At 38.7% G+C, this 14483-nt stretch overlaps 1 protein-coding gene across 1 annotated transcript; it reads right to left on the reverse strand.

Annotated features, from left to right (window-relative positions):
• Positions 1-18: 18 nt before the first annotated feature.
• Positions 19-10536, reverse strand: akt3b (v-akt murine thymoma viral oncogene homolog 3b). Its single transcript, XM_056733222.1, has 15 exons — positions 10216-10536; positions 7377-7627; positions 7050-7175; positions 6043-6154; positions 5717-5861; positions 5515-5646; positions 5361-5426; positions 5217-5285; positions 4993-5115; positions 4768-4896; positions 3957-4055; positions 3722-3837; positions 3441-3528; positions 2720-2822; positions 19-2467 (listed from the first exon to the last, which is right to left on the reverse strand). Exons 2-15 carry the CDS (start codon positions 7420-7422, stop codon positions 2388-2390), a joined length of 1434 nt encoding a protein of 477 aa, XP_056589200.1. The 5' UTR covers positions 7423-7627; positions 10216-10536; the 3' UTR covers positions 19-2387.
• Between the last annotated feature and the right edge of the window lie 3947 nt (positions 10537-14483).

Raw genomic sequence — 14483 nt, forward strand, 5'->3', positions numbered from 1 at the left:
GACCACATACAAACGTCATGAAATTTCAACATTTTAATTTAACTTAAAATAAATACTACCAAATGGCAATGCAAGTCCTCTACGGGCCACTTGCGCTAATGTTTTGGTATGAAAACAAAACCGCCAACGACTAAAGGAAAGTTATAAAAAATAATGAGGGGAGAGAGAATGAGATAAACACGGTCGACACCGTCCTTCATCCCGACATACGAAAATAAATACAACTCAATTACATCTATAGTACAAAAATACGCTGAAACAAAAAGAAAACTCGGCCATTCGAACAACATTAAAAAACTGAGGAGTTGCTGTTAGCCAGACCAAATACGTCACAGCGTAAAAATAACAATTGAAACGTTAACGTACAATCACACACGCGTACTCGCAATGACCAACCGCAACAAATACCGTCAGTTTCCAAAACGTTCACTTGACCAGGTACACACAGGATGGGTACAATTAACTCATCGCCATGGAAACAAACATCCGTATAATAAACGTCATCCAATTAATTTGTTTCAATTCGCAGTTTTTTTATTTTATTTTAGCCAACCGATAATTCACATCTGCAGTCACACAAAATAACTGTCACGCGGCCTTTGTCTCGGGCAGTGACACGTGACAAACAGACGTTGCATATGTACATCACACGGTGGGCCCGGGGTCTTTCACACTGATATTGCATGGCTCAGTTTCACATATCATGAGTTTGTGATCTGATTTCAAACGCACACGTCACGCATACGATTTCCACAGCTATGGAGACGGCGTCAAAGCAAAAATAAACGTAAGAATAATGGTAAAAGAGATAGAGAGGTTTGTATTTACATCTTCTGGAATAGTCCAACGTGAATCTTAACTCTTTGTGTTGAAAAGTGAGGGTCAGTGGTTGATTCATCTCTCTCTGTGCTGGTGAGAGAGATAACATACCTGTTGCTCTGTACAGTAAAGGTGAAACGTCACCCAAAATGTCTGACACATTGTCCCCAGAGGCGATTTCTCAGGTTAAGGAAGTTCTCTAGCTGTTTAAGCTTATCAGAGGTAATCAGTTAAAGGGAAAATGCACTCAAAAATAAAAAAATCATTTATTCACCATCACATCTGACTATTTTGAGAAATGTCTCAATAATTTTGATTTTGTACAATGGAAGTCATTGTTGTTTGGTTACCAACGTTGTTATCTTCATGAAACAAAGTCATAAAGGTTTCTCATGACGTGAGGTTGAGTAAATTAATGACTTTTCATTTTGGGGTGAACTGTCCCTTTAAGGACAATATGTTCAATAAAATTTTTGGGTGCGTTTCACCCAGCGGTGAGTTGATTTGAGTGAATCTCACCAAAATGTATCCGTATCACATTTCACCCTGATGTTAAAATGTATAATGAAAATAATATTGTAGGACCAATCCTTTTTTTTTTTACATTTTATGACTTTTTTTATTCAATTACAGTACGCCTTAGAAACATTTAGTTATATTTTTGTTTTACAATACTTATTGTATTTAAATAGTTTCTAATGTGTCACAATAAATACTGATATACGAGTTATTTAACTCTGTATAAGTCATTACATGATGCATAAATAGGCTACCTTACCATTTTAATGAATCTATTTTCGCGACATTTGAAGAAATGCGCTTAATTTGTTAAGAAAAATACATCAGTACGGTACACAAAATTGTATAGTTTATGCAAAATATACTTGTAACTCTGGGGTGAAATGTGAGTCGACATTTTTATGAGATTCCCTCATGTTGTGAATTGCCTGAGAGATTATACAGTAACGGCAGCTGTTTGTAATATTGTGTATCTGCAAAGTAAACCTTCATATCAGAGCGCGAGGATAAAACAAACGCAAATATTAACACTGGCGTCCTGCGAAACACTTTTTCACGCTTTTACCGAAAAGCACGGAAAAGGAACGAGTGTGTGCGTGTTAAATAGAAAACAAAATTTGTGAGCCTCGCCGGAGCAGAACTAGCCCTGCTTCTAACTACATGTCCGACCGCCCATCCGTCCGTCCGTCGGGCAGATGAGATCCACACACATAAGGCAACATTTTTGGTTTGTTCCCCATAACGGCTCTTTTTAAACAAGTGCAAAAAATAAAAAGTAAAAGGTCATCGACAATACTGATCATGTTCCCCCAAAAACACTGTCCATGGTCTGTAAACAACAAGCAGAAAGTGTACAAGACTCGTGGGTTGACTAGCGTAAGTCTCACCCAACTGTGCAAAGCCCCTTAAAGTCCCACATCAACAAAGAAACAAACAGAAAGCAACAAAAATTGATTCCCTATGTCTATCAGTAATTGATCGGAGGGGGAATGAGGGGGGAGGCTCTTTCTAGCATGGCTACGCGGGGTTTCCTCAAATGACAAATGACATCACTCCCGCCCGCTGGCTGAATAAGAGAACTGTGGGAAATGTGGTCTCCGTTCCTCGGAGTCCATTCCGTCCTCATCATCTGCAGAAGAAGAGATAAACACGTTATATTATCAGCAGACTGTTAGAAGTTTTTATTGGCAGCACCAATAAAATGTACTTTACAGGAGGAGCGATAAGCGGCAGACAGATTTTCACAACCATACAGTGAAGAAACAAGCGTCTATTGCATTGTGTTTGGCTGGGAGCTGAATGGAACTTCGTCTTCCTTTGCCACGGGGAAACAGTCTCCAGGAAAAGATAGAGAGAGAGGAAGAGGAAACAGCGTACTCACACTTCTCTGGAGGAGTGATGGTGATGGTCTGTGCCGTGAACTCCTCGTCAAAATATCTGGTGTCTGTTTCGGACGACACCTGGGGCATAAAGGGAGGAACCAGCTGACCAGAGAGAGAAAAACAGAGAATATTACATAATCACATTCCATTTTTAGCACATAAACATGAATGTACAAATAAATGCATACAAATGTGGTACAAATGGTTATATATTTATTAAAGGGATAGTTCAACTAAAGATGAAAATTCTGTCATCATTTACTCACCCTCATGTAGTTCCATACCTGTATACATTTCTTTATTCTGTCTGATATAACTGTCTTCAAAATATCTCATTTCGTTTTCAACAGATCAAAAATAAACAATACATGTTTTTTTATAATATGGTAGTGGATGATGTTCCAGAACTGAAAATTGCTAACATTCTTCCAAATATCTGTTGAGTTCAACAGAACAGAGAAATTCATGCAGGTTTGAAACAACTTAAGGGTGAGTAAACGATGGCAGAATTTTCATTTTTGGATGAACTGTCCATTTAATGTACACATTAGTTAGTTTTACATATTATATTACAGCTTACAAAGACATTTTTGGGGAAATGACTTGCAGAGATTAACTGTTCACCACAAAACTAGTAATGTGCACAACAAATGCAAATAAGATTTGAAAAAAAAGATTTCATGGGCACTTCAATGATTAGCTCCTTTCTTTTGTTTTTACCTTTTTGTCATAGACATCTTGCCAGTCCAGCGCAGTGAAGAAACTGTGTCTCATGATTTCTTTAGCATCATCCGGGCCGCCTCCGAGTCTTCCGAAAACAAATACAGTTTACTATTCATCAGGTCTCACATTACAAACAGAAGGATTTAATGTTTTTAAAGGAGATTTACTCACCCCCATTGAAATAATGGCAGAACTTTTACTCTGAAGTTTTTAATAACATACCCCCCAAAAAACTCAAAACCTCTCATAGTGGATGTCACAAACAAATATGCACTGACCTCTTATTGGGGTCTTTGATGAGTAATCCAGAGAGTAATGACTTGGCGTCCGAAGAGAGGGTTCTGGGAAATTTGATCTCCTCCATCAAAATCAGCTCAAAGAGCTTCTCATGGTCCTGATGAAAGAGATACGAGCATAAACAGCTCATCAAAACAAAACAAATCTACTCTTTGCAACACACACACACACAAACAATAAACAAAACATTGTATCAACAATATGACTGTGTCATACCTGATTATAAAAGGGAAGGCGTCCACACATCATCTCATACATAACAACACCCAGACCCCACCAGTCCACTGCTCTCCCATAATCATTGTCCTCCAACACCTGATCAATAATCACTCATATTACTTTTTCAATACCTAATAAATTATCAAACATTAGTCACATTCTTTTCCAATATCAAATCATTTCATATTATCAATTAAAATCTGATCAAAAAAGTCTTATTTCTCAATTCTCAATATCTATTCAATAATAAATCAGCCATATTACTTTCTGATAACAGACCGAAATTCGATGTTATCCTCCAAAACATCATTAATAACAAACAGTCAAAATGTCTTCATGCTGAATTATTAAAGTCCAGTGATGTCATAGCTCAAATCACGAGGTGGAAGTATGACTCAAATGATCAGACTGTGATGTGACATCATACAGATATGATGACATCACCAAGTTACGAGTCAGCACAGTTACAACCTCCATTTGCAATACCAACCTTTGATATTATTAAACTGAACCCTCTTCTTTAATGTCAATAATTCTGGTTTAGAAATAATGACAGCAGGTACGTTTCTATTTATACCATAAGCCGGTAAGTCACGTCTAGACACCTGCGGCTTGTGTCTATTTTTATACAAATGTTAAAAAGGTGGTCTTGTGGTCTTGTTCCTGCTAAACTCTTCCATTTTAAATATGATAAGATTAAAAAATTATAAACAAAATGTAATTCACTCTTGATTTACACAGGTTTACATTAAAACAACACATCACTATCCCATACACCAGACTGTAGAAGTGCTGTGTTCTTCTGTACCTCAGGTGCCAGATACTCCGGGGTCCCGCAGAATGTTTTCATAGTGGCGGCGTCCGTGATGCCTTCCTTACACAAACCAAAATCTGTGATCTTTATATGGCCATCCTTATCCAGCATGAGGTTCTCCAGCTGAATAACACAGTTTTGATGCGTTATGAACACATTATACGGCTAATGAGATTTCAGAGTGAAAATGTTCAATATCAATACGTGTGTTTTGTTTACCTTCAGGTCACGGTAAACTATTTTTGCGGAGTGCAAGTAATCTAATGCAGAAACGATCTCAGCGCCGTAGAACCGGGTTCTATCCTCCGAAAACACACGCTCTCTCGACAGATGAAAAAATAGCTGCAAGAACAAGTTCAAAGGAAATTAGGAAAAAGTTTGAAAGCTGGAAAGGAAAAACTACGAAAGTTAATTCGAAGTTGAGGACGGGAGCAGATTTTTACCTCTCCTCCATTCACATATTCCATAACGAAACATAATCGATCCTTCGTCTGAAACGAATACTTCAGTGACTGTGAAAAACAGAATAAATAACATTTATTATGTACGACTTGAACATTTAAAGCGTGTTATGAAAGATCACTCACAGTTAAAAATGGATGTCTAGTGTTTTTCAGAACTCGACTCTCTGTCAGTGTGTGAGCCACTTCGTCCTGAAAGAGAGAAAACAAGGACGGTTTAGGTATAAAAAAGCTTTAACTTCTCAGTAAAGTCTGTTATATTAAGCGGCAGGTCTCGCACCTTAGCAATAATGACCTCCTTTTTCAAAATCTTCATCGCATAATACGTTCCGCTCGCTTTCTCCCGCACCAGAATCACCTTCCCGAACGTTCCTTTTCCCAGTAACTTCAGATAGTCAAAGTCACTCATTGTCTGTTGATGGAAATATCACAGTGAGCAGAAGGTTTATCAAAGCTGCTTCTCTATGTTATGAAAGATCTACCTTTCGTTTGTGATGACTGGTCGACGTGTCCATCTCTTCCTCGTTGACGTTTTCAATCTGCGAGATGGGGCTACACAAGATTCCCTCCTCTTCCTGTTTGGCGAGCTTGTCCGCCACCATCTGAATGGCCTCGACCCACTCGTCCCTTGTTACCGAGACAACAAAAAGCACAGTCAGGAACAATATTAAATCTATGTCAAAATATTTTTTTGATGTTTTGTCAATAATGGAAAAACACCACCTGAAAAACAACACCACAAATAAAAAAAATTATAAGGGCGAAACGTTAAAAACAAGAACTCATTTGGCATTCAATATACACCCACCTCTCATCAGGCGTGTCCACATGGAAAGTGCGCTCGATCACAGTGGTCCACTGCAGGCACCTGATGATAAAGGTGTTGGGCTTCGGTCTCTCTGTCTTCATCAGCTGACACTCTGAGAGAAATAAAGAAAATGAAAGGAAAACGGTAAGAAAGATGAGACAGTAAATAAAATATCACAGAATTCAGATCTTTGGCATAATAAATGTAAACAAAAGAGGATAATTTCAACAATGTGTGAAACCAATCAGTTCTGCGGCACTATTGACTACCATAGTATGTTTTTCTACTATGGTAGTCAGTAGTTCCCCAGAACTGTTTGGTTGCCTTCTTCCAAATATCTTTCTTTGTGTTCAGAAGAACAACGAACTGTCCTCCGGTTTGGAAAAACTTGAAGGTGAATAGTCAATGGTGGCCAAGAACTGTTTGGTTACAAGCGTTCTTCCAAACATCTTTCACTGTGTTCATCAGAACATTGAAATTCATACAGATCTGGAACAACGCGAGGGTAAGTAAAAGTCCTTTTTTAGAGTGAACTGTCCCTTTAAAACTCTTTCGTCAATCATTACTTGATCAGTCTGCCCAGTATTTTTAACTTAAACTTGAATGAAAACAACGGCATCAAGTAAACATGAACAAGTATGCAGCTAGTGTGAATCCTAGTGTTTACATTTTTATCAACCGACTTAATAGCATTTATCATTGAATAATATAGCCAGTTTGAGACTGTTTAAATATAATATGTGTCGCCAGGTAAGCAATATATTAATTTTCTATATTTTAAACATTGCCATAGATGCATGTCTGCTGTCTTCACTGTGAATGATTTAGTCCGACTCATGTGGATGACATCACCAGCACAGTGATGTTATTCGTAAATCTGTTTCTTCTGAGCTTAGTCTAAACTGGATAACAGAAAATGCACTTACTTACCGAGAATGTGACATCCATATAAAACAGTCAAGAAATGACAAATGTATAAGGTGTGGGATAATGTAAAAAACACTTACTGGCCACAGAGAAGTTGTTGAGAGGATACGCCAAATCCGCATCCTGCGGCTTTTCTTTATATCCGATAAACGATCCGTCCGTCTTTAACAGGAAGTACCGTGGCCTCCAGTTCTTAATGTATTCACCTGAAATGATCAAACATGCCGAAATGAGAACATGCATAGGAACGCATGCACGTTTATTCAATATGCTATTTTTATTCAATAAAATCCGAACAAATTTTAGATATGTCTCAGGTCCCTTGTTCAAAAGAGCGGTTATGTCTTCCGCAACCAAACAAACGTAAACATTGATTTCTTATGCAATAAGATATTCTTGTTTCTCACCTCTTTTCTGAACCCAACCCTCTTTCACTACGTTCTGGTCATTCATGTTGGCTCTGAGGTCAGAGTTCAAAGGTCAGGGGTGAAAGAGTCCAGAGCTCTACTTCCTGCTTGTTGTTCTGTCCTCGTCTCTAGCTCGTCTCACTCTGTTCTCCTCGCCTCTCACTTTCTCTGCTACGTTGTGATGTAATGTCTCAGCCTCTCTTCACTTTCACTCTCTCGGGACCTTTCAAACACTCCAGTGGTGAGTCAGCCTGAAAGAAAACAACAAACACACACACACACACACACACACACACACGGATCATTCCCTTCCGCTTCTCCCCCTCCGCCACACAAACACTTCCATGAGAAATAAAGTCATTGTTTGGAGTGGGGAAACATTTCCCACCCCTTCCGGTGGCCCTTCTCTTCCTCCCTCACACTGGATGCTGCATGTGACAGCACGGCCTGGAGACAACAAAGCCGTTTCGCTGGGCCTCTTCTAAGGAATCTGAGGCATTCCATCTTTGGAATTGAGCTCAGAACCGTGTAATCAAATAAAGACGCATCTCAGAATCAACCCTTGAACGCTAGAATCGATCTAAACGTTTCAACATCAATCGTATTATCCCAGAAGCAATCCTAGAAGCTTAAAAGAACCAGCCTTGACATTTTAAACTCAATCACAGAACACCATAAGAAAGCGTAGAAAGAGAATAAAATATATCCGAATATTAGAACCTGGCCGTTTGGCACTTTAGAATTAACACTGGAACCTCAGCTCAGATGTATCATTTTAATCACATTAAAATGAATCATCTTTAAAAAATTGTAGCGTTAAGCATGGAAATCATTTTTGAATAAACCATAGAACCATAAAATCAGGGTTAAAAATCATATTGGAATCATCCAGAGAAGAATCTACTTTGGATTCGTCTTAGAATCAAGCTCAGGGATCATTGCAGAAACAACAAAAGAATCATATATAATTCCCTTAAGAATTATCTCATCCAGTGCCAGACTCATTGTAGAATCAACGAAATAATTATGAAATCAAATTTCAAATCACATCACAACCAACCATCCATGAGTCAAACACGAATCACTGAATCAAGTTCAGGAATCACTGCAGAATTAACAACAGAATCATATCAACAACTTACAATTTATCTTAAAATCAAGATCACAAATTGCTGCAGCATCATAAAATCAAGACATCCAACTGCATATATTTTATTTCTATAACTGTACAATCGTGAAGAGCTGCTAAACTGTACTTCATTGTTCTCTAAACAATGACAATAAAGTTCTATTCTAATCAACTTTTAAATCATCCTACAACCAAGATCAGGAATCATTGCAGAATCACCAATTGAATCACAAAATCAACTTTTGAATCATCTCAGAATCAAGCTACAGAATCATTGAATTTTTTTAATTAGCAAATTTGAAATCATATTACAATCAAATCTTGAAAAACTTGGAAACACGTTCAGGAATCGCCGGAGTGTCGACAACAGAAACACAAACTTTTAAATCATTTTAGAATTAAGCTTAGGAATCACTATAGAATCAACAAAAGAATCACGCGATCAACTTTTGAATTCAATTTTTGTAATCATTATATAATAAATAAAATAATATATTAATATAACCAGGTTTCAAACCACTTTATAATCCACCATCCAAGTGTTCAACTCTCGTAGAATCAATATCGCAAATAATTTCAGAATTAACAATAGTGTAAACAAAAGAATCATAAACATATTTTGAATACTCTTAGATTTCGCCGTAGAAGACTATCAGTCTTAAAACGTTAGATTAGTACTTTTACATTGATTTAATTTAAAATAAAGAATTTACAATTTAAAGTATTGTAAATCCAGATTAATAAAGTCATAAAAAATAAATAAATATGAGGGATAAAATCATTCCCAGTAGCATCACACACTGCATACCATCCAAACAAACGTTTATCAGTAAAAGTAAAACCATGTAATCTTTAAATATTGTGAAATTGTTTTGGGGATAAGCTACAGTCACTGTCAGATGTTGCTATTGTCATTGTGGCACCCCCCAAAATGAAGTGTGTCTGTGTAAACAACCTCAACCCAATACATCAACACACGCGCACGCTTGGCCTATCCTGTGAAACGCATCAGTTACATGCTCGTGTTATGCATTTGATAAAAATAACCGCTGAGGTTAAAAATAACGAAACGTCTAGAAAAATGCAAGCCGTCTCAGCCAATGTCAACAAAAACAATGGCGGACACGGTTGGGCATCCCTGCGCCCCGACATCTCCACGATCACACGCACGCACGCACACAATGATCTGTCAGCAATTAACAGGACCAGTCAGTTCACAATAAACACACAATGAAACGGCGGCTTTTGTGTCCAAGGGCGTGAGGTGTCCAGCCGCTGTTATATAATTCATCCCCATTATAATAAATACAACACAGCGGACTGAAAGCAGATCGGGCTCGTACAAAAACAACAAACGTGCATACACACGGAGAGCGTGCATGCGAAATACGGCTGTAATGTGACAATACAAACACATGCATTCTGGCTGGAGGATGAGAGTTGCGTGCGCTCTCCATTTGCGCACGGAATGCGTAAAATGGTGGTCGCGCATCAATAACATGCGGCGTGAATGTGTTTATTATGTCTTAAATAATGTAACAAGCCCACAATCGAAGCCTCAAATATCCAGCAGCATCACGAGCAAGGCCGAGCGGCAGCATCTACCCCCGCCCGCCAGCCAGTGATGCTCCAGCGCGGATGCTCGGCCTTGCCCGTGATGCTGCTGAGCAGAAGCGACACCGCGATGTAGGAAAAATAAACAACACGAACCTGGCAGACGATCCGCCAGACGGTGGGATCGGTTCCACGCGCGCCCGGTATGAGACAAACTCAAACCGCACGCAGATGCTGCCGTTGCTTCCACCGCCGCCGGTCGGTTCATGAGGAAAACGGAGGCACGCGCGCCCGCGATGTGGCCATCGTGTTCGTCCGCTCGCCGTTACTGCTGCGTTACCCCGGCGAACCGAATGACCCTGAATGAATGGTGTAACCCGATGCAGAAAGCGCGGTGACGGCGCACCCCGTCTCCAACACACGAATTTAGCCGAATCCCACTACTGCCAAGGCTCGCTTGTTAATATTCATGAGGCGAACTTCTCCAATGGACGGTTGACGCACGACGTCGGCCGGGAGCTCATTAATATTCATGAACGAGAATGCTTTCTCATTCAAACTTTCCAGACCGTCGCGGGAGCTCATTAATATTCATGACGCAGTCGTTGCGTCTATTGGACGGTCATCACGCGGCGTCAGTTTGGTCAATCAGTTTAAAATACACGAACCTTCGCCGTAGTAGGATTGGAAAAATCGTCTCCTGCTCCGGCCATTCAGAGGAGGAAACCTCTCGACGTCACACCGGAGCCCGTTTTAACCGGACGCTCCCCCTTCTTCGTCTCTTCCTGGCTTTGTCGCTTTTGTTGGACTCGCAACACTAGTATGAATAATAAATGATATATTATCTCCTTCACAAACCAAAAAGAGACGTTTAATTATCATACAGCTGTCTTATAATTATTAGATTTGGTGATGATGACAATATTACAATCACTGCTGCGACTATCCTGGGACAATGAGGGGCCGCTTTGTCTAATGAATTTAATAAATGCGTTCCGTCCCAGACAATAGAAGTTGCACATAAGACACAAAAGAAAGTAAAAAAATAACAACCAATGTAATGAAGTCAAACGATTAGTCACTGTTTTTCATAAACACATACAGTGTACTGTACATCATCATATGCACGTGGAGTGCATCGTTTATTGGGATTTCTATGAGAAAGTTGCTAGATGTCTCCCTCTTGTGTCAGAAAATTAAAATGGAAGATAACGTAAATAAAAGAGTCAAGAACAATGAACGTGGACTGTGGGTGCTGTATTGCAGAGAATCGAGATGAAGAGTCCCATTTGATCTGTTTACATTACATTTAGGCATTTGGCAGACGCTATATCCAAAGCGACTTACACTGCTTTATCCTATACATTTTACATAGGTATTTGCAATCCCCTGGGATCGAACCTACAACCTTGCGTTTACCACTGAGCTACAGGAAAGGAACATTCAATTTTTCTAAGTTGCTTAATTCGGTACACTTTTCAAAACAACTTATGTTCAAGTTTTCAATTCAATTCAAGTTTATTTATATAGCGCTTTTCACAATGTGTATTGTTTCAAAGCAGCTTTACAGGGGCAAACAGGAAAAACAGAAAAGTTAAAACACAGCACAGTGCATGGTGTTTATACAACGAGTAAGTTCATTCTAATAAATAACATCTAATTTCTAAATAAATAAATGAATGAATGCAGTCTCCCGGTGAGCAGGCCAACACTGCCCTGCTGTGGCGAGGAACCCAAACTCCAATGATTGATTAATGGAGAAAAAAACCTCGGGAGAAACCAGGCTCAACCGGGAGGGCCAGATCCCCTCTGACGTGTATGTAAACAAAAATATTCTTGTTTAAACTAATATACCATATTGTTATGAAAACAAAAGGAAATTTTGGAAATAAACTATATGAGACTAGGATTTATAGGACTAGACAAGTGAAGAACAGACTGGTTGTTGAAGTAATTATAACAACTAGAAGTAGACTGCGGTTCAGTCTGATACCATAAGCCAAAGAGTCTGATTCAGACTGAGGCATTTCGTGACCCACACCCAGATCAAGACGTTGAGAAATTGGACCCACACCCAGACAGAGGGCAGGTGTATGTGGTTTTGAGACTTTATAGTATAGTGATAGGATGTTTTTGGAGATAGCAGGGAAGTAATAGGACGTTAAACTTTTTCCTTTTCCTGTTATTTGGATATTAACAACATTTGTTCTTTGTCATTTATTCTTTGACAACGAAATATAATTTTTATAATTTCAAAATCAAGTTCTGTTTGAAGATGTGTTTGTGTTGCATTAGTTTAAATAATTTGCTATGCTCGTCATTTATTAAAACTGATATCCATGATGATGCTGATTTGATTTGATGACTGCAGCATCGATTGCAGGACGTATCAGTGTCACTGCATGCGGTACTTTCTGCCCTCCGTCCTGTTTCACATTACCTGCTCAGGTAACACACTCAGTCCATGAAAGTCTGTGTGAGTTTTAGCCACTCATAAAGCAAAGAATCTACGTGCTGTCGGAAAGCAAACAGGTAAGACGGCGTGTTTTGTCTTTCAAATACGTTTTAGTTTTATTTGCAGACCAGGCTTTGAATTTAATTTGGTTGTAAGTGACCTCTGTGTGACTCACTCTAACAACAAGACACAAACCAAGGAGAACCAGATGCTACAAAAAAAACTGCAACATAAATAATGTTGCTATTTCTAGTAACATTTTTAAGAAACATTTATGTATTTTCTAACACATGTGACCTATGTTCTGTTGCAGAAGTTCAGTGAGAAATGGCTGGTTTAGGCGTTGCCTTGAGGTTGCATGAATTTAAAGAAACACAAGACAACAAATTGCATCTACCCAAACCGATGTATGTGTGACTTTCCATTTTAAAAACAAAGATCTTAATGAGTATTTTTCCCGTCAGATTGTGTGCAGGATTGTTATTGGTCAATGTGTTTCTCTGTGTTTATAGTTTTCGGCGTCAGGGTAGAGACGCACAAGGACTGTATCCAGGTCAGCTTGCAAGAGTTCACACCGTCAGATCTCAGATGTACAGGTGAAAGAATGAAAGACACACATATTCACATACTGAGATAAAAACAACTATCTGCACCTTAAACTGTAGGGAGATACCCAGAGATAGGGATCATTGCATTTTGGATGGCAATAGTTCATTCAACAAGGTACCAAAGGATTTCCAAATATTTATAAAAGTTATACATTCTCAGATCAACGCAGAGATTTTTGGAGTCTCACACATGGCTGAAGGATTCAGGTACAAAGGAGAGTTACAAGAGGAGTTTTGATCTGCTCACCCTACAGTCTTTACTTCTGTCCAATCTGACCACAGACCCCAGATCAGCACAAATGACGCTCAACAAACCCAAGACGCAACTGAGCTCCTATCAGGTGGAGTTCAGCAGATGGAATTAACCTGAGGTCACAGTCACACCATCACAAACATTCGAGATAAATGCTTGTTAGACACACGTTGAGCTGAAAGAAGTTCGCAAAAAAGGTATAAAGGTGTACGGTCTAATTGTTGAGGCATGTTTTTTTCCATAATCTGGTGGTGTTGTCATAGACTCGTGTGCTCATATCTGATAGAGATATAGATTACGTTACGCATGCCAGCCACAGAATCACTTTACCTGTCTGTGTGCTTTTTCTGAACACAGCAGGTGGCAAAACACATAAAAAAAGAAACACTGAAATGTGAAAAACATGAGAACAGATTACATCATACCAACAGAAATGAATCAGCCCAGCTATACAGTCATTTCCAAAATACAACCTTAACGCACAATGTATGCTTTGAAATTGCGAAAGCTTTATGTAAACGATAACTACAGGTGTGCAAGACAGAAGAAACAATCACATTCCAAATACATCTTTGTTCTGCTCATACACTTAAAAAAAAATGTGAACGGCTTTAACAGAGGACAGAAGATCACATGGTGAAGGTTGAGAGTGACAGCAGATCAATCACAGCTGATTTGTAAAACATGAGATCATCTGTTCAAGCCGCATAACTTTCCACTTGTACACAACTAGGAACTGCACACCATATATGTCAATCTGTGAGTTATTGCAAAGAGTGCCTTTTAACTACACATGTCCTGTTATATTTTTATTTTAAATTAAGGCTGTCAAACGATTAATCGCATCCAGAATAAAAGTTTGTCTTTACATAATATATCTTTGTGTACTGTGTATATTCATTTTGTATTTATGAACAGATACGCATATGTGCGCATATTTCGGAAACATTTACATGTATTTATATAAATGTACCAGTAATTTAAATGATCTATAATGTTTATTCATTTGAATGTATATTTTTTTCTTGAATATATGTGTGTTTGTGTTTATAAATACTAAATTAATATGCACAGTCCACAGACATATATTATGTAAACACAAATGTTT

This window comes from Triplophysa dalaica, chromosome 2 (genome assembly GCF_015846415.1).
Source record: "Triplophysa dalaica isolate WHDGS20190420 chromosome 2, ASM1584641v1, whole genome shotgun sequence".
Taxonomy (NCBI): domain Eukaryota; kingdom Metazoa; phylum Chordata; class Actinopteri; order Cypriniformes; family Nemacheilidae; genus Triplophysa; species Triplophysa dalaica.

Coding starts and splice junctions, on each gene's coding strand:
- akt3b (XM_056733222.1), bottom strand. CDS start 7,422: ATGAATGACCAGAACGTAGTGAAAGAGGGTTGGGTTCAGAAAAGAG. Junction 5,862..6,042: donor GTGGACACGCCTGATGAGAG/GTGGGTGTATAT, acceptor CTCGGTAACAAG/GGACGAGTGGGTCGAGGCCA. Junction 5,647..5,716: donor CCAGTCATCACAAACGAAAG/GTAGATCTTTCA, acceptor TTCCATCAACAG/ACAATGAGTGACTTTGACTA.